The sequence below is a fragment of the Stegostoma tigrinum genome, chromosome 1 (assembly GCF_030684315.1).
Source record: "Stegostoma tigrinum isolate sSteTig4 chromosome 1, sSteTig4.hap1, whole genome shotgun sequence".
In the NCBI taxonomy this organism is placed as follows: Eukaryota; Metazoa; Chordata; class Chondrichthyes; order Orectolobiformes; family Stegostomatidae; genus Stegostoma; species Stegostoma tigrinum.
Window position 1 is genome coordinate 3,630,926 of NC_081354.1, and position 25,621 is coordinate 3,656,546.

At 45.6% G+C, this 25,621-nt stretch overlaps 1 protein-coding gene across 3 annotated transcripts in view; it reads left to right on the plus strand.

Annotated features, from left to right (window-relative positions):
* LOC125450951 (electrogenic sodium bicarbonate cotransporter 1-like) overlaps positions 1–25,621 on the plus strand; it is a 223,375-nt gene that overhangs the window by 55,566 nt on the left and 142,188 nt on the right. Inside the window, exons 4-8 of one of the 3 annotated variants that reach the window (XM_059648092.1) lie at positions 5,899–6,031; positions 8,189–8,349; positions 9,266–9,445; positions 12,566–12,661; positions 20,947–21,023. In XM_059648092.1, coding sequence (XP_059504075.1) covers positions 5,899–6,031; positions 8,189–8,349; positions 9,266–9,445; positions 12,566–12,661; positions 20,947–21,023 — 647 coding nt within the window. The remainder of the gene's footprint in view (positions 1–5,898; positions 6,032–8,188; positions 8,350–9,265; positions 9,446–12,565; positions 12,662–20,946; positions 21,024–25,621) is intronic. The other 2 variants (XM_059648140.1, XM_059648179.1) reach the window with 2 other exon arrangements.

Genomic DNA, 25,621 nt, shown 5'->3' on the forward strand with positions numbered 1-25,621 from the left:
ATATCGCATCTTTTACAACGTCTCAGTGTGTTTGACAATCAATGAAGCACTTTCAGAGACAACGGGAACTGCAGATGCTGGAGAATCCAAGATAACAAAGTGTGAGGCTGGATGAACACAGCAGGACAAGCAGCATCTCAGGAGCACAAAAGCTGACGTTTTGGGCCTAGACCTTTCATCAGAACTTGTTTCTGTTGCCTTAAGGGAATGCTATTAATTTGCTCACTGCAACCTCAGCATTACAGTCATATCCAGATCATCCTGTCCTTTGTCATATCTATTGAGGAATAAATAATGGACTAGGGTCCACAGGGAAAGCGTGCCAGCTCTTTATTGAACATTGGGTTGGGTCTGTTATTGCCTGCTGAGACAGCACGTGGCCTCAGTTCAACATTGGGTCCAGAAGGCAGTGTCTCAGTACTGCATTTAGAATGGTTTCTGTGCTCAAACATCTAAAGCTGTATGCGAACCAATATCCACCTGGCTCAAAGATAAAGCCACCGAACTGCAGCGCTCTGAGCTTACCCGTAGTGAGGAGTGGTTTGGACTTCACGCAGGCAGTAACAGTGATAAAACTCATGGGGCTGCTCTCCTGAAGAGGGAGCCTGACCTCACCTCACTCCAGAGTCAGGTGCCTGACCTGAGATCCAGGCGGTATTTACCCTGTAACTGAGTCGGAACGAAGAGAAGTCACTGGGCCAGGAAACACTGACTGTCACTTAAAGATTAAATTAATTCAGAACCTTCTGCAGAAGTCAGTTTGAACAAAGGGCAGAGCTGACTCACTATTTATTTCAGCTGAGAGGAATTTCTCACTAATTATTCATAGATAATCTGAAGTGCAGTTTACAGGCCTCTGAGTCAAACTGGACTATGCCAACGTTCGTGTGCCCAGAAACCTCCTCCCACTCAATGCCACCAAACTCAATATCAACATGTCGTTCTCACTCTACCTCCGTCATCTGTTTGTCCAGCTTCATGTCCCTTATATCAAAACCATCTAGCCCGACCCTGTACCAGCAGATTATCACAGCCTCACCAACCTCTGGGTAAAGACATTCCACCTCAATTTTCAGTTGGGGTTTATTAATTGTTAATTTATGGTAATGACTAGTAAAAGCAAGAATTACTCCAATACATCTAAGACATTGGTGTTTCTAATTAGCTGCATCATTGCAGGGTCAGTTGGCTGGTTTGTGATGTACAGTAACACCAACAGCATGGGTTGAATTCCCGCACCAGGAAGGACTGTCCTACTTGACCTTTCCCCTCGTCCTGCGGCATGGTGACCCTCAGGTTAAACCCCCACCAGTTGTGTGTCTCTGTCTCGTGAGAGAGTGGGGAGGAGTGGTGGTGAGGGGGGGGGGGGGGTGCGATGCGGCGTGCTATAGTGACTTTAGCAGCATCGTAACATAATCCCCAGAGTGTGGAGGAATGAGAGGTCGTCCAACTGAGGGATGTAAGATGCTAAACGGAATTGACAAAATAAACGCAGAGAGGATGTTTCCTCGTGTGGGGCAATCTAAAACGAGAGGTCACAATTTGAGAATAGGGGAAGGAGGCGGAAGATTTAAAACAGAGATGAGGAGGAATTACTTCCTTCAAAGGGCCACAAAAATGTGCAATCTTCCGGCACAATACCCATGGACAGTGAGGATGAAAAGATGATCACCAAAGGCCCTGCGATCTTGGCCCTCGCTTCCCATAGAATCCTTACAAAAATCCCATCAGGCCCAGAGGATTTATCTATCTTCAACTTCCTCAAAATTCCGAGCACATCTTCTTTACTGACATCGACCTCCTCTAGCCCACCAGCCTGTTTCACAACATCCTCCTCTACAGCTCGGTCCCGCTCAACGGTGAATACCAAAGAAAAGTATTCATTGAGGACCTCTCCTACCTCTTTAGGCCCTGTGCACAAATTCCCTTTACAATCCCTGATCGGCTCTACCCTTTCTCTGGTCATTCTCTTATTCTTTGTGTATGTGTAAAAAGCCTTAGAGTTTTCCTTGATCCTATCTGCCACGATATTTTCACGCCCCCTGACAGCTCTCCTAAGCCCTTTCTTCAGCTCCTTCCTAGTTAACTTGTATCCATCTAGAGCCTTTTCCGTTCCTTGTTTCCTAAACCTTACATAAGCCTCCTTATTCCTCTTAACCAGTTGTTCTACCTCTCTAGAGAACCAAGGCTCCCTCACCCGACCCCATCTTCCCTGCCTGCCAGGGACAAACACATCAAGCACACGCAGTGTGCATTCCTTAAACAATCTCCACATTTCAATAGTGCCCTTCCCTGACAGCATCTGTTCCCATTTTATGTTACCCAGTTCTTGCCTAATTGAATTGTAATTACCCTTCGCCCAGTTATAAACCTTACCCTGCTGTATGTACCGATCCCTTTCCATGACTATTGCAAAAGTAACAGGGTTATGATCGCTACCACCAAAATGCTCTCCTACCAACAGGTCTGATACTTGGCCCAGTTCATTGCCAAGCACCAAGCCGAAAGTGGGGCCTCTCCTCATGTTGGTCTATCTACGTACTGTGTCAGGAATCCTTCCTGAATGCACTGGACAAAATCCGCTCCATCTAAACTATTACAACTAAAAAGTTTCCAATTAATATTTGGAAAGTTGAAGTCACCCATGACTACAACCCTGTGACTTCTGCACCTTTCCAGTACCTGCCTCCCAATCCGCTCCTCCACTTCTCTGCAACTATTAGGGGGTCTGTAGAAAACCCTAACAAAGTGACTGCTCCTTTCTTGTTCCTGACCTCAACCCAAACTGACTCTGTAGACATATCCTTCTCGAAATGCCTTTCAGTAGCTGCTATACTAGCCCTGACTAGCAATGTCACTCCCCCGCCTCTTTTTCCACCCTCCCTATTTCTTTTAAAGCATCTAAATCCCAGAACTTTCAACAACCGTTCCTGTCCCTGAGTTACCCAAGTTTCTGTAACGGCCACAACATTGTAGTTCCAAGTACTGACCCATGCTGTAAGTTCATCAGCTTTATTTCTGATACTTCTTGCATTGAAGTGTACACACCTCTAATTATGCTCCATCGACCGCATTTCTTTACAAACCACCTCACTCCCTGTTGTGTGAGTGATAATGGGAACTGCAGATGCTGGAGAATCCAAGATAACGAAATGTGAAGCTGGATGAACACAGCAGGCCAAGCAGCATCTCAGGAGCACAAAAGCTGACGTTTCGGGCCTAGACCCTTCATCAGAGACGGGGATAGGGTGAGGGTTCTGGAATAAATAGGGAGAGAGGGGGATGCGGACCGAAGATGGAGAGAAAAGAAGATAGGTGGAGAGGAGAGTATAGGTGGGGAGGTAGGGAGGGGATAGGTCAGTCCAGGGAAGACGGACAGGTCAAGGAGGTGGGATGAGGTTAGTAGGTAGATGGGGGTGCGGCTTGGGGTGGGAGGAAGGGATGGGTGAGAGGAAGAACAGGTTAGGGAGGCAGAGACAGGTTGGACTGGTTTTGGGATGCAGTGGGTGGAGGGGAAGAGCTGGGCTGGTTGTGTGGTGCAGTGGGGGGAGGGGATGCACTGGGCTGGTTTAGGGATGCAGTAGGGGAAGGGGAGATTTTGAAGCTGGTGAAGTCCACATTGATACCATTGGGCTGCAGCGTTCCCAAGCGGAATATGAGTTGCTGTTCCTGCAACCTTCGGGTGGCATCATTGTGGCACTGCAGGAGGCCCATGATGGACATGTCATCTAAAGAATGGGAGGGGGAGTGGAAATGGTTTGCAACTGGGAGGTGCAGTTGCGTCTGTTGGAAGGCTGAATACCTCATCCTCTGAATTACAAATCCGGTTCCCCACGCCCTGCCAATCTAGTTTAAACCATCCCATACAGCTCGAGCAAACCTCCCTCCCAGGATATTTGTGCCGTTCTGCTTCAGGTGTAACCCGTCCTTACTGTACAGGTCCCTCCTTCCCCAGAATGTGCTCCAATTATCCACATAATGGAAGCCCTCCCCCCTACAACAGCACTGTAGCCATGTGTTTAGCTGCACTCTCTCCCTATTTCTTACCTCATTATCATGTGGCACTGGTAGTAATCCAGAGATAACTATCCTGTTTGTCCTGGACTTCAGCTTCCAGCCTAACTCCCTGTACTCATTTCTCACATTCTCAGTCCATTTTCTACCTGTGTCATTGATACCGATGTCTACCATGCCTGCTGGTTGCTCACGCTCCCCCTTAATGATCTTGAAGACAAGATCGGAGACATCTTGGACCCTGGCCCTGGGAGGCAACATTCCAACCTTCAATCTCATTCACATCCACAGAACCACCTGTCTGTGCCTCTGACTATCAAGTCCCCCACTACAATTGCTCTCCCATTCTTCCCCCTTCCCTTCTGTGCCACAGGGTCAGGCTCAGTGCCAGAGACCTGTCCGCTATGGCCTTCCCCTGATAGTTCCCCCCCCCCCCGCCAACAACAGTATTAATTATTGGGGGGAACGGCCACAGGGGTTCCCTGCATGGTCTGTCAATTCCCTTTCCCCTTCCTGATAGTCACCCAGCTACACTTTTCCTGTCCCTTGGGTGTGACCACCTCCCTATAACTCCTCCCTATCACCCCCTCAGCCTCCCGAATGAGCTGGAGTTAATCCAGCTCCAGCTTCAGCTCTTGAGCGCAGTTTTTGAGAAGCTGGAGTTGGGTGCACTTCTCGTAGGTGAAGTCAGAGGGGACACCAGCAGTGGCCCTTACCTCCCACATACTGCAAGAGAAGCATGCAACTGCCCTCGCTTCTATTCCCTCTACTCGAGATTTCCTGAAGAAAAATTTTTGAAAAGCCTTACCTTATTGAACTGCCACGCAGTCTTTTTTGGTTCCAGGAGGAGGAAGATGGCTGGGAGACATTACACGTGTAGTGTTTCAGGTTTAGCCAATGCCTGAATTCATCTGTTTCTTCCTGGCTCGTGCTCCCTTCACACACGTGCCGCTGAAAACAGAGTGCAGCAGATGCTGGGACATTGAATAAATTTAATGAGGGGATAGACAGACTTTTAATTAGTAACAGGTTGAAGGGTTAAGGAAAGTGGTGTTGAGGCTGAGATGAGATCAGCCATGATCGTGTCAAATAGCGGAGCAGGTTTGAGGGGCTGAATGGCCTCCTCCTACTCCTGGTTCTCGTATTCTTATGTTAATATAATTGTGCTCACACTTCCTGATTGATTAGTTTCAGTCACAATTTTTACTTTCAGTAGTTAATTGAATCAGACTTTCTAAATACTTGGATGTCGGTAAGCAAGTGTCCGCGGGACTGAGCTTGGAGGGGTGCTGGATTAATTTCATTCTGTTACACATTTCTTTTCTAGCTCCATCACCATCTTGTGTTATAACAAGGCCATGCATTCCTAAACTGAGAATGGACAATGCAGTGTAGCAATGTCTGATGAGCAGGGAATGTTAATAATAGCCATGACATTCACAGTGAAGCCCTGTACCTCTGGAGATTAGGAGAGAATGTAAGGACCCCCCCCCCGTCCTTGTTAATAAATCATCCCACTACCCACTTTCTCTGTAGTTCTCACCAGCCTTATATCCCTCTGAGATAACTACACTTCTCTAATTTTGGCCTCATGAGCATCCCATATTTCTGTTTCTGCACCATTGGTAGCTGCACATCACCTGCCTGGGATCTGAGCTGTGGAATTCCACCCCCCCCCCCACCTTCAACCTCTACACCTCCTCTCTCATCCTTTAAATCACCTATCTAGCATGGACCTAACATCCCCTTTATGGGGCTTCGTGTTGAATCTTTAGTCAGGTTTTCCTTGCTTTGAAACACTTCGGGGGTGTTGATAACAGCACCGAAGGCGCTATGTAAATGCACATGCTGTCGTGGTAACCCGCACTCACGTGCTCCTTGCAGTCTCACCAGCTGCTGAGAGGATTCGCTTCATCCTGGGGGAAGAAGACGAAAGCCCAGCCCCACAACTCTTCACGGAATTGGATGAACTCCTGGCTGTTGATGGACAGGAGATGGAGTGGAAGGAGACAGCCAGGTAGGGAAATGTTCCTGCTTGGAAAAATCCCAAACAAAGAGCTTCTGTGAGCTCAGGGTGACCCAAAGGTGATGATGAAGTGCCAGTGACATGGGCTGCCCACAGTTACAGCGCAGAGTGTAGGATGGGCAGTTTGTACGAATAGCAATGACCAGGAAGATCTTACTCCATGATGTTAGTTGAGGAACATGTAGTCTTGGCAAGATTTTATACACAGGTTCACCAAATGCCCGACAGATAGAGAAACCCATCCATTTGTTGAAGTGCCAGCTGTTCACGCCATGAGAATTCTAGTGGCAGCTGGAAGTGTGGAGTCGGCGCTCTGTTCTCATGTTGGAACATCCACCATTAAATCTCGAGTGCTCCAACACTGGCTTGACTGACCCAGTTCAACCCTCCCCCTCCCTTCCCAGAGTTTACGGTTTTCATTGTCATCAATTTATTCAAGATTCACCTGCTAGCTTCCTCCCTCATCTTCGCTATCAAGACTCCCTCGACCTAATGCTCAACAGCCACTCCTGTAACCTCTCTATTGTCTCTCCAATGCCGCCCTCCCTCCCCAGCCCCACACAACATTATCTTGTGCATGATAGTAACCTCCTCTGCTTCTTTGGCCCCCGCAGCGTAACCCACTGAACGTCTCCGAAAGCTTTATCGTCACCCACCTTCCCTACCCCAAAAGCATTTGACCAACCTATCACTGTCCCTTCTCCATCCACAACTTCTCACTAATAAGGTCCTTAAAAGAGGTGGGGGATTCTCCTCAATCTCCTAGGGAAATATTTACCTCCTCAGCCATCCCTGCTGAAATAAATTGACCTGGTCGTTATTGTATTGCTGTTTGTGGGAGCTTGCTGTGCACAAACTGGCTGCAAAGCATTCTGGGATGTCCAGAGAATACGAAATATATAAACACAATGATTTCTTTTTCATTTTCTCGGGAGATGTGCAGTTAATGCAGCCCTTGTCAATAAATGGCACAAAATAATTGAGCTGGAATAAATAATGAGGCAGTACAAGCACAATGGGCCAAATGGCCTCTTTCTGTCATTGTAATAATTCCATGGTGATATGCACGTTCCAAGAAGGTTTTTTAAAGAAGATTTTTATCTTCAGCAGCCCCAGAGAGTCACTGTAATTCAGTATCATCTTCCCAAACATCAATGCCACATTAACGCTACCTTACACGTCAGTCTGAAAGATCTCCAGTGCAGAAAAGGCCCTTCGGCCCATTGAGTAAGTGCCATTCGAAGCTATCACCTAACTATTCTAATCCTGTTTCCCAGCACTTGGCCCATAGCCTTGTATGCCGAGGCAATGTAATGAGGATTTCTGCCCCCTCCCACCCTGACAGGTACTGAGCTCCAGATTCCCACCAGCCTCTGGGTGGAAACTTCTCTCCTCACACCCCCTCTAAACCTCCTGCCTCTTTCCCCTCAGTCTACGCCTACACCCTCCCCCCACCATGGTCACTAGTCCTCCATCAAGGGGAACAGTTTCATAAACAAAAAGGGAAATTGCTGGAGAGACTCGGCAGGTCTGGCAGCATCTGTGGAGAGAGAAGGCACAGTTAACATTTCAGGTCCAGTGACCCTTCTTCAGAACACCTTAGTCATTAAGGAAGAGCCACCTATTCAATGACATTCACATTCATTTCCCACCTCAGGCTCCTCTGCTCCAAATAAAACAACCCCGATCTGTCCGATCACTCCTCATCACTGAAATTGTCCAGCCCAGGCAACATCCTGGTAAATCTTCTCTCCAGTGCGGTCACATCCCTCTCATATTACAGATTCCAGAACACTCCAGAGGTGTTTAAGGAGCCATTCATCAATGAGGTGAATGATGACACCATCGCATTAGTGAGTGAATGGGAAGGGGAACTGACCTGTGGTTTAATTTGTAAGCTACAGCGAGCAGGGTTTATTTTCTCAGCAGTGCTTTTCAGTAGGAGCTGGAACTATGGTACAGCCTCCCGATAACAGCAGGATCAAGGATTGTAGTGAGCGGAGGGTCACTGCAGTGTTTGCAAAATCAATCTCAGGCACTCACAGCAGTGTGAACGCTGAGGGAAATCATCCCCATGGTGCCCGGGACACGCGAGGTCACTGCAAGCAAACAGATGTTATATTGAAACCTTTCATTCCTTTGCAATAGGTGGATCAAATTTGAAGAGAAGGTTGAAGAAGGGGGTGAGCGATGGAGCAAACCTCATGTGGCTACGCTGTCCCTGCACAGTTTATTTGAACTACGGACATGTATCGAGAAGGGACTGGTCCTGCTGGATCTGGAAGCCTCTACACTCCCACAGATTATTGGTATGTTTCTCCCTGCAACACAGTACCTGGGGTAATGTTCTAAAAGGTGCTATATCAATGCATGATATGTAAATATACAATTTCAGTACAGTTACTGAAGGAGTGCAGAAGTGCCATCATTTAGATGAAACACTAAACTACAGCACTTCGTGTAGCATGATGTATTTCTGTGCCCCCTCCCCCTGCCAGACTTGTTTAAACTCCTTCCAACAGCACGAGCAAACCCACTTGCAAGGGAGATGGTCCCAATGTGGTTCAGATACAGACCATCTCATTTGTTCATGTCCCACCTTCCGCAAAAACAGCTCCAGTGATCCAAGCATCTAAAACTCTGGGTCCTGCCTTCATCTATCCGATTTTCCTATTTCTATACATGCTAGCACGTGGCACCGGGAATAATCCAGAGATTATGAAAATTGAGGTCCTGCTTTTTAACCTACAGCCTAGTTCCCTGATTCCTCATTCCTCACTTTGCCCATGTTGTCGGTACCAACGTGTACCATGACCTCTAACTCATTAACCTCCCCTTTCTCAATGCCCTGCAGCTCCATTTGCAACCTCAGCTCAGGGTGTGAACATATTATTTCCCAGCTAAGAATGGGAGGGTTCTGCTCAACATTTTTCACTCAATCAATATCTCTGAAAATAGACCATCAGGTATTTTATTTACAGTGCTGCTTTTGTTGGAGCTTACCATGTGTAAATTGGCTGCTGTGCTTTTCCTACATTACAACACCAACTGCCCTTTAGACATACTTCATTGGCTGTAGGGGATGTTCTGAGGATGTGAAAGGGGCAAGAGCAATGCAATTCTATATTGATGGTATTTGGTGACTTTAACATGACAGACTTCAGAATTGGACCTGATTTCGATCCCCCTCCAGGGGACTGACCCTACTCTCTTGTATTCTGGCAGAGACGATCATCGATAACCAAATTGCTCACGGGCTTTTAAAGGCTGAGCTGAAGGAGAAAGTGACCTACACTCTGTTGCGCAAACATCGGCACCAGACCAAGAAATCCAACCTCCGCTCGCTGGCTGAAATCGGGAAGACAGTGTCGAGTGCAAGTAGGCTGTTTTCCGCCTCAGATAATGGTAATGCAGGTGCCAATTTGCTGCAGTCACCTCTCCCACTTCAGTTACTGTCTACCAGCCCCATTGCTCCTCTCCATCACTATACATTCCAGACCTCGCCATCTTCCATGTATGGTGTCATATCTTAGGAAGGAAAACCCACTCCAAACAACAACCTCATGGAAGCCTGTTTGCCCACGGATAGGGATGCGAGTGCTGCTCTAACTACCTCAGATCCCACACCAGCAGCAGCTCCCCAACTTCTTATTAGACACTATGCCAAGAGTACAACAACATCCTATAGTCCTCTTTAGATGATAAGCCAACATGCTTGAAGCTCGAAGGGAAGTGTAGATGATCAGGGCTAAGATTCTGTCCTGATGAAGGGTATAAACCCGAAACGTCTACTTTCCTCTGTTGCTTCCTGGCCTGCTGTGCTCCTCCAGCTCCACACTGTGTTCCCTCTGATGCTGCCTGGCCTGCTGTGTTCCTCCAGCTCCACACTGTGTTCCCTCTGATGCTGCATGGCCTGCTATGCTCCTCCAGCTCCACACTGTGTTCCCTCTGATGCTGCATGGCCTGCTGTGTTCCTCCAGCTCCACACTGTGTTCCCTCTGATGCTGCCTGGCCTGCTGTGTTCCTCCAGCTGCACACTGTGTTCCCTCTGATGCTGCCTGGCCTGCTGTGTTCCTCCAGCTGCACACTGTGTTCCCTCTCATGCTGCCTGGCCTGCTGTGCTCCTCCAGCTGCACACTGTGTTCTCTCTGATGCTGCCTGGCCTGCTGCATTCCTCCAGGTCCACATTGTGTTCTCTCTGATGCTGCCTGTCCTGCTATGTCCCTCCAGCTCCACACTGTGTTCCCTCTGATGCAGCCTGGCCTGCTGTGCTCCTCCACCTCCACACTGTGTTCCCTCTGATGCTGCCTGGCCTGCTGTGTTCCTCCAGCTCCACACTGTGTTGACTCTGACTCCAGCATCGGCAGTTCTTGCCCTCTCCAAGATGGTGTTTCTCTCACATAATCACCAGAAGAGACAATTTCTACCCTTAGATCAGTTCCATTGTCACACCATGACTGCTCTGCATTCTAACTTCACTCCACGAAATCCTTAACTAATAAATTTCTGTCAAATGTCCAACTCCCACAATCCCAACAGCACTAAAGCTTTTGAGGGGAGAGAGAGTTTCAGATTCCCACTCCACTTTGTGTGAAGAAGATTATAAAGACACAGTGGGAAGACAATACTTTGCCCATGGGGAATTCCTCACAGGAGACACTTGTCTGCTATTACCTGATTTATAGCTTGTTCCATATGTTGAAGGGTCATTGATACCGACAGCTGTGGAAGATTGCCCTGTAGTTAGTGCAAAACCATTCTCTGTGCCCTCAACTCTGAACTTTAAAACATGTTCCCAGTGCCAGAGACAATTAATCATCAGAGCTACACTTACCACACCTTTACTGAAACACCAAGGAGTGGAATTTAACCAGTTACAATAGGGTGTGGAAAAGCATTAACTCATTAGAAGCTACTAACCATTGGGTAGATGTGAAACATTTGAGTCTTTTTGAGTTAATGATTTGGGTCATTTTTCAGCTGGAAACTGCATTGTTTTTCAATCCCGTGCAGTCCTCTGCTTGGTTATTATGCACCCTTTTTAAAATAGTTCTTCGCTACCTCTGCACCAACATCCATCCCTGAAGATCCCATTGACCAACTGGTAAGAGAGGCCAGTAATATTACACTCAGAGAGATCTCCCTTTCTCTAGGTTAGTGTTCCTCTATGCGATAACTATTGAAACTGATTGGACTTTCAGATGATGTACTGATTGACTGGCATAATCCCTAGTGGGGTAAGTTCTTTGGTATTTACAATAAAGAGATTTAAAACTTGAAAACTTATGACATAAAACTATAATAAAATTATTTCTTTGTAGTAATATTTGAGGTGATTATGATGAGCTGCTATAGCAGGATATACATAAACATCTCTATATATTTATCACTGAGCTCCTATTGTGCACCGATGGGAGCTAGAGTAGAGAGTGTTACAGATGTCACTTGTTATTAGTGGGCTCACTGCAAAACCAGTCAGTCACTACCACATCTTGGGGTATGATCACCGTACATGAAATCATTTGGAACATTGGTGATGGAGTTGGTTGGGTCTCAGTTTCTTCACTGGGGTGAATCTTGTGAGTTTCTGGCTGACTGCACTGACCCAGACTGTAGTCACATATTGTATACTCGGTGTGTCCTTCCGTGCGGGGCAGAGCAATGTTACAGATTTGTGACATTCCATTGACAGAATGAATAATACATTGCCAACCAAATGCATTACTTCCCAATGCCCTGATCCACACAATCAAGTGAAACTCCATATCAGGAGGTCAGCCTGGCAAGCTTCACCCTATCGTATACTGATTGTTAATTGCTCGAATGTGGATAATGATATGAACTTTTGAATATGTTTTTAAATTACATATCCTCATGTATTTGGTGAAAGAGTGATGCTGAAAGTGGATTGTAATTCAGCAAATTACAACCTTATTGACTGGCATATCTTTCTAAAGCCTGAAATTATCTCACTCAAAATTGTTTTCCAAAGTATCAAAATGATTCCATTAGGCCTTTATTCTTTAAGATGGATTTACAAACCGAAGGATATGTAATCGATATTTTGCATCTTAATTCATTTTGCTTCTTAAACATTATTGACCAGGGTTGATTGCTCACTTGTCATTGAGACTTCCATCTTCAGATTAACTGTGAGATTTGTCCAAATATTGGAAGCAATTTGCAAATATGGAATATTTGAATACATTTGTGCATTTAAGGTATTAGACTATGTTTGAATATTTGTGAGATTGGGTGATAATTTCTGAAGGGTTTGGAGTACAGCACATTCCCTGGTTGATTGAGCTTGACAAGTACCATGATGACAGATGAGATTTGATCTGTTGATTTTGTGCCTTGTGATTGTCTGAGATTGCAGCTTGCTGATCTGGAGTCTCCTCCTCTTGACTGTCCTTTTTTGCTGTGAATTGAATTTCCTGCTGCTGTTGCTAGATTTTTCTCTCTCTCACACCCTTGCCTTGCTGCCGTGCACTCTCCGTCTCGCTATCGATGGCCTACAATAAGCTTGCAGTCCACTCAAGAACTCTGTGCCTTGCCTAGCATTCCGATGCTCAGACCAGGACCTCCGAGCCCAGCAGAGCCTAAGCATGGCACTGCTCAGTAAGTCCAACACTTGCCAATGAGGGGAGGGCTAGGGAGGGTAACAATGTGACCTAGGCTACAAGGAGACGGTCTGAACAATAGTAACCTGCTCATTTTACTAATTTGTGCTCCTGTGCATCAACTGGGGTTGTATTATATCAAGTGGAGAAGACCAACAGATGATTGAGTTATAGAGTGATACAGCACAGAAACATACCCTTCGGTCCAACTAATCCATGGCAACCATGTTTCCCAAACTAAGCTAGTCCCAGCTGCCTGCATTTGGCCCGTATCTCTCGAAACCTTTCCTATCCATGTACCTGTCCAAATGTCTTTTAAATGTTGTAACTGCACCTGTACCTGCCACTTCCTCTGGCAGCTCATTCCATACGCGTACCACTCTCTGTGTGAAAAAGTTGCCCCTCAGATCCCTTTTAAGTTTTTTTCCTCTCACCATTAAAGTATGCCCCCTAGTTTTGAACTCTCCTACCCTGGGGAAAAGACCCCCCCATGATTTTATAAAACCTCTATAAAGGTCACCTCTAACCTCCCACACACTCCAGTGAAACAAGTCTCAGCAAATGCAGCCTCTTCCTTATAATTCAAACCCTCCCTCCCTGCCAACATCCTGGTAAATCTTCCCTGAACCCCCTCCAGCTTAATAATACCCTTTGTTTAGCAGGGCGACCAGAACTGTTGAGTTCTTGATGGATAATTAATGGGTTTGACAGAGTAAATAGCCAGACACAGCTCAGTGTGTGTGGATGGGGAGGGGGCATGGAAGGGAGAGCTCAGAGTGAGGAGACCCATGGATAAAGCTAGAGACAGCTCGTTCAGGAGGGGTGTCAGGAAGCACTTTCTCACCAGCAGGAGGATGGAATTCCCGTCTCAAAATTGTTGAGAATTCCAGTCAGGAAGTTTAAAATGGATAGGATTTTGGTGGTTAGGAATCAAGGCTGATGGGTGGAAGTAAACTATAAAATAGCCATGCTTTAACTGGATGATAGAGCAGCCTCATACATCATAGAGATGTACAGCACAGAAACAGACCCTTTGGACCATGCTGACCAGATATCCTAAATTAATCTGGTTCTATTGCATCTATTTGGCCCATCTTCTCTCTAATCCCTCCCTTCTAAACCAGACAGGTGTCTTTTAAATGTTGTAACTGTACCAGCCCCCACCACTTCCTCTGGCAGCTCATTCCATACACGCACCACCCTCTGTGTGAACAAAGTTGCCCCCAGGTCTTGTTCACCCTATCTATACCCCTCATGATTTTATAAACCTCTAAACAGTCACCCCTCAGCCTTTGACACTTCAGGGAAAATTATTCAACTTCTCCCTGTAGCTTTAACCCTCCAACCCCAGCAACACCTTTGTAACTCTTTTCTGCACTCTCTCGAGTTTAACAACATCCTTCCTACAGAAGGACAATCAGAATTGTACACATTATTCTAAAAGTGGCCACACCAATGCCAACATGACATGCAGCAACATGAGATCCCAACTCCCATACTCAATGCACTGACCAACGAAGGCAAGTGTGCTAAATGCCTTTTGTACCGTCCTGTTGACCTGCAACTCCACTTTCAAGCAACTATGCACCTGCACCTGTCGTGTCTTTGTTTGATAATACTCCCCATGGACCTACCATTAATTGTGTAAGTCCTCCCCTGGTTTGCATTACCACAATGCAACAACTCACATTTAACAAAACTAAATTCCATCTGCCAGTGCTCAGCTCATTAGCCCATCTGATCATGGTCCCATTGTACTCTGTGATCATCTTCTTCGCAGTCCACTACACCACATATTTTGGTGTCATCTGCAAACTTACTAACCATACCTCTTATATTCACATCTAAATCATTTGTATAAATGACAAAAAGCAGTGGACCCAGCACTGGTCCTTGTGGCACACCGCTGGTCACAAGCCTCCAGTCTGAAAAGCAACCGTCCACCACCACCCTTTGTCTCCTACCTTTGAGCCAATCTTGCATCCAATTGGCTAGCTCCCCCAGATCCCAAGTGATCTAACCTTGCTAACCAGTCTACCATGCAAAACCATGTCAAATGGAGTCCATATTGACAATGTCTACCACTCTATCTTCAAAAATCTTGTTTGTCAACTCTTCAAAAAACTCAGTCAAGTTAGTGAGACACGATTTCCCACACACAAAGCCATGTAGACGATCCCTAATCAGTCCTGGCCTTTCCAAACGCATCTAAATCCTTTCCCTCAGAGTTCCTTCTAACAACTAGCCCACCACTGATGTAAGGCTCAGCGGTCTGTAGTTCCCTGGCTTTTCCTTACCACCTTTCTTAAATAATGGCAGCACATTCGTCAACTACCAGTCTCCAGCACCTCACCTGAGGCTATTGATGATACAAATATCTCAGCAAGGGGCCCAGCAATCACTTCCCTAGCTCCCCACATAGTTCAGGGGTATACCTGATCAGGTCCCAGGGATTTATCCACCTTTATACATTTTAAGACATCCAGCACCTTCTCGTCTGTAATATGAACTCCTTTCAAGACATCACTATTTATTTTCCCAAGTTCTGTAGCTTCAATGTCCTTGTCCCCAGTAATTACTAACGTGTTATATTTGTTTAGTATCTCACCCAAACCTGTGGTTCAAAACATAGGCACCATATTGATCATTTAAGGCGTCCTATTCTCTCCCCTGAAGTAGTTATAGAATCCCTTTGGATTCTCCTTAACCATATTTCCCAAAGCTATCTCATGTCCCCTTTCTTCCCTCCTGATTTTCCTCTTAAATATACTTCTCTAGGGGTTCCCTTGATCCCAGCTGTCTACACCTGCAATATTTCCCCTTTCTCTTGACCAGTGCCTCACTTTCTCTTGTCATCCAGCATTCCCTAGGCCTAAAAGCCTCACCCTTCACACTGATAGGAACCCATTGTCTCCTTTTTAAAGACCTCTCCCTTCCCAACTATCCCTTTACCTGCTAGTATCTTCTCCCTGTCAATTTTTGAAAATTCCTGTCTAATACCATCAAAATTGGCCTTTCTCCAATTTGGAACTTTATTTTTTTGATCAGTTTTTTCCTTTTCCACCATTATTTTAAAACTAATAGTATTATGATCACTTGCCCCAACGTGCTCTCCCACTGACACCTCAGTCGCTTGCCCTTCCTTATTTTCCAACAGAAGTTCAAGTTTTGCTCCTTCCCAATAGGTACATCTGCTTTGAAATGAGAAGTTTTCTTGTACACATTTAACAAATTCCTCCCCCTCTAAGCCGTTAACACTATGACAGTCCCTATCTATGTTTGGAAAGCTAAAATCCCCGATCATAACCACCCTATTATTCTTATAGATAACTGAGATCTCCTTACAAATTAGCTTCTCAATTCCCTGCTGACTTTTGGTGGGTGGAGGGCCATTAATATAATCCCAATAAGGTGGTTGTTTCTTATTTCTCAGTTCTATTCTATGACTTCATCAGAAGACGCCCCAGGAATATCCTCCCTAAGTACAGTCACAATGTTATCCCCAACCAAAAATGCCGACCCCTTTTCTCTCTTGCCCACCTATCTTTCCTACAGCATCTATACCCTGGACCATTAAGTTGCTAGTCCTGCCCTTCCCTTAGCAATGTCTCTATAATAGCTGTGATATCCCAATCCCAGTTCATCTGCCTTACCTGTCAGCCTCTTGTATTGAAATTAATGCAGTTTAATTTATCAGTCTTACCTTCTTCTCTGCTGAACTCTTGTCTACATTGACAATTAGGTTGCTCCTCTTGTCTACTGTACCAGTCTCAGCCTTTTCTCTTTTATCACTATCATTGTGGTTCCTCACCCCACCCCAGCCACCGCCCCCCCCCCCTTTTACTAGTTTAAAGCTCCCCAAGTAGCACTAGCGAATCTTCCTGCAAAGATATTGGTCCCCTTTCCTCTTATCTACATCGTTTTTATCCCTGAAGAGATCACAATGATCCAAAAATGTGAATCCTTGCCCCCTGCAGCAACTCCTCACATTGCACACATCTTATTCCTACTTTCACTCGCCCAGGAGTAACCCAGATATTACTAGCCTTTGGGCCCTAATTTTAACCTCCTGCCGAACTTCCTTTATTTTCTGTGCTGAGCCCTGTCCCTTCCCCAATCTATGCTATTGGCACCAACATGTACAACAAGCTCCTGCTGCTCCCTCTCCCCTCGGAAATATTTTGCACCCGCTCCCAGACATCCTTGACCCTGGCACCTGGAGGTGACACATCACTCTGGTGTCTCGCTGACAGCCTTACTCGCTATTATAGTTCTACAAAAAAAGATTAAGGTTTACAAGTTTTGTAAGTCTTAAAATCAAACACTTAGCTGATCAGGCTTGGAAACCAAAGATCGTCCTCTTTCCCCTGCAGTTTCAGGCAGTGACTTTTTTTCTTTTGAAACCACTGATACCTCTTACAGCTACACCTGAACCTGAATATTAGACTCCCCACATACAGCTATGAAACGGCACTGCTTGTCTATTATTTCAGTGAAACCCAATCTCCAGAGCCCTTATGTAATTTCTCAGTCTGACAGCTGTGAAACTACACGGTTACCTGCTTCGTAAAGAGCCACTTTCTGAGCCTTATGCAATTCCGCGGTCTCCGACCTTGCCACCTGGTCACTGTCCCGAAACTCTCACTCCTTCCTCTCTTTTAAAGCATCTTTGTTTTTGATCTTTTTTAAAGAAGTTCCAAAAAGCAATGCAAAACTTGTAACAACAGCAATTCCTGTCCCAAGGTAGTGAGTAAGTCCAGCTAAGCACCGAAAAAAATCTCGAAGTCAAGAGTACCTCTCACAGCCATGATTCTTTCCCATCCACCATTTTACTTGAGGGGCTGAATGGCTTTTTTCCACTTGTTATAGGGAAATACAGCTCTCTCTCTTAGAGCTATATCGCTGCATCCATTAGTTTTTGGTCTGTCTGATTTATAGAGCAGTTGGGAGTTTTGTGAGCAGGATCTCAGTGGCTGTAAGATTGAGGGAGGTGCAGGTTTGACCCCATCCACTGAAGACTGAGATTGCAATGAAATACAAAGCTGGGGTGGGGTGGGGGAGGGGAGGTTTCAGCTTAAACCCATGGAGTTTGACGCTGGGTGCATTTTCTACTGTGAGCATGAATTCATCCCAGAAGGCCTTATGAACCACCAGCAGAGCCTTTAATGGGTCAACGATAGCGAAAGTCTGTAATCACAAGCCTCAAGCCACTGACCTCCCACAACCCCCACCCTAAACCTCACTACAATTCCCCAGCACAACCCTCACTCCCCATCCCCCGAGAATGGTTCTGCTGGAGTGTTAGCTCCATTTCCCCATTAACCTGTACCCCTTAAAGCTGCCCAGTGTAGACCTGCTCTCTCCACCACAATCTCTCAATGAGGTGTGTTATCCAGCTCCTTTAACTTAGTTAAGGCACAGCCCTGGAAGTCCCATTCTGACGGATAAGGAAGAGAAGGGCTGGGTGCTGAGCCCATTCTGTCTCAATATTGGTGTGACAATATTGACTTGGAAGATAGGCTCTGTAAACTGCCATAAACCGGTGAAGTGCAGGACCTCTGCTGCTGCGATCCAGACCTTCATTTCAGATCTAAAGAATGAGATCCTGACACTTGTTCTCAAAGCAGAGCTGATGTTAACAAGTGGCCTATTGTCATAGGTAAGTCTTTAAAGGGATGGTTATTAGCGATTGTAGGGAAAATCTGTCCTGACCATTTATTTCAACATTCTGCTCTCCAGAACGAGGATAACCAAAAGCTTGAAACAGCAGCTGACCCCATTACATTTTCTTTCCAGTCTGAGGCTTAAGCAGTAATATCTGTACAGTTACACAGCCAGAGGCAACTCCATACCAACTTCAACAGGCTCACTGGGAAAAACTGCAGCAAATAAGGTGGCATCGGTACCGCGATATAGATAATCCACAACCTGATTCTGTGCAAGTCTGTTTAGACATAGTTTGAAGTAAAGTTATTTTGCCTCGCATTTTTAAAGGTTTAAGAGTTGGACTCATTCTGGGAGGTTCAAGGTTGGCAATCACAAGTTGTAAAGAGACTTTTCTTTCCATTGCTGCATGGATGGGTTAATGGAAACATGAAATGGAGCTCTGACTCCCTGTCATGTCCTCCAGGGTGGGTGCTATCTCCTCTCTGGGTGAGTGTGGGTGTCAAAGAACAAGAACAAGAACAAAGAAAATTACAGCACAGGAACAGGCCCTTCGGCCCTCCAAGCCCGCCCCCGATCCAGATCCTCTGTCTAAACCTGTCGCCTGTTTTCCAAGAATCTGTATTCCTCTGCTCCCTGCCCATTCATGTATCTGTCTAGGTACATCTTAAATGATGCAGTCATGCCTGCCTCTACCACCTCTGCTGGCACCCACCATCCTCTGCGAAAAGAACTTTCGACGCATATCTACGTTAAATTTCTCCCCTCTCACCTTGAAATCTAGTAATTGAGTGCCCCTGTGTCTTACTCACAGCAACAGCCTGAGGTGTAGTGTGTACAGTTTATGAACCAGTAGTCCCTGGCTCCGTTCCTACTCCACAACTTGCTGGGCCATAGGCGAGTATCGTGGCTGCTGGCACTCTTTTTGGATAGTCAGCATGGACTTGATGAGCTGAATGGCCTGCTTCCACACTGTAGGGATTCTATGAGGGTAACAACTTGTGGATTTTTCTTTGAATAAATGCCCATTTGTCCTCTCAGCTGGATCCCAAGGGACTTTTCGAAAAGGGGCAAAGGTGTTCCTTGTGGTGAATGGGCCAATGTTTATCCCCTAATTATGGATTTAATAACTGTTTAGAAAAGTGCTTGTTTAAATATTAAAATTGCATTAGTTAATTTTTAAATGTTAACAGGCATTCAGCTCTGTAGATCAAATTATACTCCCTAATGTTGAAAAAGAGCGATAAGTAAATCTACCGAAACAATTGTAGCAAAGTCTTCCATGACACAAAAATAAAGTCACTTTTCTGCAGCATTTTTATTTGAACCTGTTTTAAAAGTTAAGATAATATATTGAAGATAAGACCAACACTTACCTCATAATAGTTTAACGATTTAGGGTTTTAAATTCCCACTGTGAATTAATGTCACTAAAATGTGACCTGATTATCCCATTGCTGCCTGTTCCAGTAACATTAGTGGTGGCTACACTGGAAAAATACAACCTCCCGGGCTGCAGAGTGCACTGGGACGATCTGAGGTCGGAAAGACATTGTATAAAATGCTAGTCTTTCTTTGATCATGGGCCCAGTGCACCATAGATTTTGGAGGTACGAGGAGACTTTACTTTTCCAGGGACGAAGTAGAGGAGCTTTCTTACATCTTACAAGAGGATTCACAGCCAACTACTATGCCTGAGACAGCTTTGCTCGCTGTAACCCTTACCACCCTGCCCTATTGCCTCGAGCTCCTGGTAGATCCATGCAGCAACATGGAGTGATCTGCAGTCTCAGTGTGGGTCTGGCAGCTACACAATGAGGCTCTAGGCATCTCCCCAGTTTTTCAGGACTCTTTCCCAGCCAAGGGCACCACTAGGAACAGACATGGTGCCACTTCCCGACTTGCAAAGTTATAGGAGAACCGTGCAGTTTCGCCGGAGGATCACTGAGGAGTGAACGCTCCACCACAGAGGAGCTCCCTACTTCTGTTAAAGTAAACTTTGTGCCTGTTCTTCACCCTAGGCATTTCACCACTCCTTCAACAGCAAGAATCACAAAACCTAAGACACCCTCAAGCTGCTGAAAGCCTTGCAGCAGTCCCTGAGCTTCTCAAGTCCCAAACGATGAGAGATCAATGCAGAATGAAAATGCTGCACTCACATAAGTTAGGAACGGCCCAGATAATAGCACAGGTCCCCCACTCCACTCAGAAGACTAAAGCTTCCAACTGGACAATTCGATAGGGAATTAGATGATGATTTGGACAGAAATGGTGCACATGAATGTGGGGGAAAAGGCAGGAGATTGGTATTTGTGGATAGAAGCAATGCAGGCGCAAAGGGCTGAATAGCCTCTGTTTGTGTCATATCTATTTTGCAATTCTGTGAAAACCCAATTCCAGCAGCAGGGAAGAATTGTGGAAAATGATCTCTGTGCAATGCAACATGAATCAAAAGAAAAGAAACAAGAGAATAGCCAGTTATTTGAGGTGTGCATGCTTTTATTTTTCTCTCAGAATCTATTCCTCAGTTGCATGCTTTCTGTCTGCGTCCTGGATGGCAATCTTCTGGAAAGCAGTGAGAGTTCCATTTTAATTCCTGTCATTGGGTTTCCATTGCAGGCAGCCCCGGATTAACCCATCGGAACCTGACTTCAGGAAGCATGAACGATATCTCGGACAAACCGGACAAGGACCAGGTGAATATGTACAAAAGCATCTGCTGCCCTAAACAAGAGTCGGGTTCAGCCACCTCTGGGGTATTGTGTCCAGTTCTGGTCGGCCCATTGCAGGAAAGAGGCGGAAGTGTTGGAAAAGGTGCAGAGGAGATTTACCAGGATGTTGCCAGGAATGGAGGGAAGGTCTTACAAGGAAAGGTTAAGAGAGCTAGGGCTTTTCTCTTTAGAAGGATGAAGGATGAGAGGTAACTTGATAGAGGTGTACAAAATGATCAGAGATATAGATAGAGGAGACCGCCAGAGACTATTTCCTAGGGTGGAGGTAGCTATTACAAGGGCGCATAGTTTTAAAGTGAAAGGAGGTGGATATAGGGGAGACGTCAGAGGTAGGTTCTTTGCTCAGAGAGTGGTAGGGGTGTGGAATGCATTGCCGGAGAGGGTAGTGGAGTTGGCCTCATTAGGGGCATTTAATCGGCTATTAGATAGGCATATGGATGGTAGTGTAAGGGAAGGGTGGAGGTTAGATAGACCTTAGGATTAGGGTAAAAGTTCAGCACAACATCATGGGCCAAAGAGCCTGTACTGTGCTGTACAGTTCTATGTTGTATGTTCTATGTTCTATGAATGTGGTGGCTGTGTTTCCAGCTCTTGGGGTGCTAAGCTCTACAATTCCCTCTCGCTAACCTCTTCACCACCTTTCTAAGGCATTCCTTTTGACCTGCACCATGCTCTCCTGTTGTCTTCATAAGTAACTCCATGTGAAATTCTGCCCAATTATTTTTTCTTTCCCTGTGAAGCACCAGGGGACATTTTGTTACACTTGCAAGATTTTTGTCTTAAAATTTGGGAGCTCTCCAGAGAAGTTCCCTGAGGTAGTGTTTGAAACTGCAGTCCGCATCTAGTCTCCTCCAACCCAATTAATACCAATGCTACCCTGAATGCCCAGTTACACTGACTCTGGAGGATTGACACATTCTGGTGCGTATTCTCCACTAGTCTTGGAAATGGGCTGTCCTCAAGCCAGTTCCCACTTCCTAATCAGAAACCACAGCTTCAAAACCAACTGGGTCAGTATCTGGTGGTCCTTGCTCTGAAGTTTGAACACACATGTCGCAAAGGGGCAGAGACAGAAATCACAGTGCCCAGTGGTGCTCCTGGTCTGGGGTCCTCCCCTCCTCCTGCCCCTGAACACACCCCTAACCCAGAACGCAACAGCTTCTCCCCTGCCCCGCCCACCCAAACACTGCAGGCCCTTCTGGAGGTTCATTATTCACAGCCCTGAAAATACAACACACACTGGATAATCCAGTTATTAACGCATTGCTGTTTGCGGGATCTTGCTGTGTGCACATTTGCAGTCATGTTTTTCACAAAACAATAGTGTCTGTACTTCAAACATTCCCCTGCAGCCTTGGAGCGCTTTCAGATATCTTAAAGTTGTGAAAGGTGCCATATTAATGCAAGTCAGGTGGGCTTTACTGCAGCTACCGTAGGTGAGGTTTGACCCTGAGCAAATGTCGAACAGCAGCCGATTTAGATGTTTCTCAGTTGTTCTTTGCAATTTCTGAGACTCCTTGGCATAGCCTTCTAAATGGGACAACACTTCCAAACCAGGACTGAATTAGAATTAGAGATGTTGTGATATGTGATCACATGAACACAGTGAAAAATTTACAAGTTGCCACATTACAGCACCATCTGAGAGACAGAGGTACCTCGGTACAAATTCTTAAGAACAAATTCTTGGGGAAAAAGATTAGAAAAATGAAGAAAGGAAAGTCCAGTGTTACAGATCATATGATCAGTAATTATAGCTCAGAATAAGAAGAGTAAGGATAAGAGATACATACAAGCAGCATACTCCCCTTTCGATTCACACACCATCAACTTGAAGCTGCATTGCTGGTTCCTTCATCAACAAGGAGTTAAGTTCCTGGAACTCCCTTGCTAACAGCACAGGGATTATACCTTCCTGTGCCTCTCACTGTGACTTCTTCACCCCAACCCCACTGTGGTCATTTGCTGTGCTTCCTTCCATTGCGAACAACATCCCAACAATACAATGAACAAATTAGCAGGGCATCACCAAAGAGGATAGTGCTTTGCATTTACAGTGCCACCAGTCACCAAATTATTGCTAACCTTCCTGCGTGACAAGTGGAAACTGCTTCTCTTGAACCATAATGAAGATTTGTGTCCTCGGTGAAAATCTCTGACCTCTTCTCAGCTGTCAAGAATATAAAAAGCTGCAGGAGCTGAAGAAAGGAGGATTTACATCAGGCCGTGATTGGGGGTTACCCAAGGTTGGGCCCAGTTGCCTTGGAGACAGTTGTGCACGAGTTAGAAACTTCTCAAAGGAACCATGAGATTGAGGGGATGGGAGTTCCTCCCAGTGAGATGCATCTGCCTCGAGAGGTTTCACCCTCCTTGCAGTGGCTGAAGGAGACTCCAGCAGTGAATAAGCAGAAAGCCACAGTATCTTTGTTCCCATATCATTGATTCTTACTATTCATAACGAAACTGTCTCAAAAGTTACACTGCAGGACTGTCAGTCCAAAATGCATGACTGATAGTTTAAATTCTTGTTAACCCTTTCACTACTGATTTATTAAAGCACAGTGATTTGCAGCAACATTTCAAAACCAAACATCAATTAAAGCAGTACCAGGGGACAAAGGGTCAGTTATTTCTTCCTGCCCAATTTTCCCTCATGAAGACATGGCCCTCTGCCTCGTTCTTAAAGACAATATTAAAGAAGAACCTCTTTAACCAGTCATTTTGGTCAACTGTCACTCAGTATCAGGCTCTGTAGGATAAAACTCTTGGGAAGCACCTTAGATAATTCTCACTATGTTTAAGTCGTTATATTAATGTAAGCTGAGTGGCTATTTCATAACTGAACTTATAGTTCTTGTCCTTTATTTATGGACATAAATTTTTATGTTCCCCACACCTCCTACAATTTACCATTGTATTGAATCTTACAGCATTTTGGGTAAAGTGGGCGAGTGTGTCCCAGAGCAATAATTACCCATTGTGTTACACTGAGTGTGTCCCTGAGCAATAATTACTCACTGTGTTACACTCTGTGTGTCCCTGAGCAGTAATTACCCACTCTGCTACACTGAGTGTGTCCCTGAGCAGTAATTACCCATTGTGTTACTCTGAGTGTGTCCCTGAGCAATAATTACTCACTATGTTACACTCGGTGTGTCCCTGAGCAGTAATTACCCACTCTGCTACACTGAGTGTGTCCCTGAGATGTAATTACCCATTGTGTTACTCTGAGTGTGTCCCTGATCAATAATTACTCACTGTGTTACACTCGGTGTGTCCCTGAGCTGTAATTGCCCTCTGTGTTATACTGAGTGTGTCCCTGAGCAGTAATTACCCACTGTGTTACTCTGAGTGTGCCCCTGAGCAGTAATTACACACTCTGTTACACTGAGTGTGTCCCTGAGCAGTAATTACCCATTATGTTACACTGAGTGTGTCCCTGAGCAGTAATTACCCACTGTGTCACTCTGAGTGTGTCCCTGAGCAGTAATTACACACTCTGTTACACAGAGTGTGTCCCTGAGCAGTAATTACCCACTGTGTTACGCTGTGTCCCTGAGCAATAATTACCTTCTGTGTTACACTGAGTCTGTCCCTGAGCAGTAATTACCCATTGTGTTACTCTGAGTGTGTCCCTGAGCAGTAATTACCCATTGTGTTACACTCGGTGTGTCCCTGAGCAGTAATTACCCATTGTGTTACACTCGGTGTGTCCTTGAGCAGTAATTACCCACTGTGTTACACTGAGTGTGTCCCTGGGCAGTAATTACCCACTGTGTTACACTGAGTGTGTCCCTGAACAGTAATTACCCACTGTGTTACACTGTGTCCCTGAGCAATAATTACCCACTGTGTTACACTGAGTGTGTCCCTGAGCAATAATTACCCACTGTGTTACACTGTGTCCCTGAGCAATAATTACCCACTGTGTTACACTGAGTGTGTCCCTGAGCAATAATTACCCACTGTGTTACACTGTGTCCCTGAACAATAATTACCCACTGTGTTACACTGAGTGTGTCCCTGAGCAGTAATTACCCACTGTGTTACACTGTGTCCTTGAGCAGTAATTACCCACAGTGTTACACTGAGTGTGTCCCTGGGCAGTAATTACCCACTGTGTTACACTGAGTGTGTCCCTGAACAGTAATTACCCACTGTGTTACACTGTGTCCCTGAGCAATAATTACCCACTGTGTTACACTGAGTGTGTCCCTGAGCAATAATTACCCACTGTGTTACACTGTGTCCCTGAGCAATAATTACCCACTGTGTTACACTGAGTGTGTCCCTGAGCAATAATTACCCACTGTGTTACACTGTGTCCCTGAACAATAATTACCCACTGTGTTACACTGAGTGTGTCCCTGAGCAATAATTACCCACTGTGTTACACTGAGTGTGTCCCTGAGCAATAATTACCCACTGTGTTACACTGTGTCCCTGAACAATAATTACCCACTGTGTTACACTGTGTCCCTGAGCAATAATTACCCACTGTGTTACACTGTGTCCCTGAACAATAATTACCCACTGTGTTACACTGAGTGTGTCCCTGAACA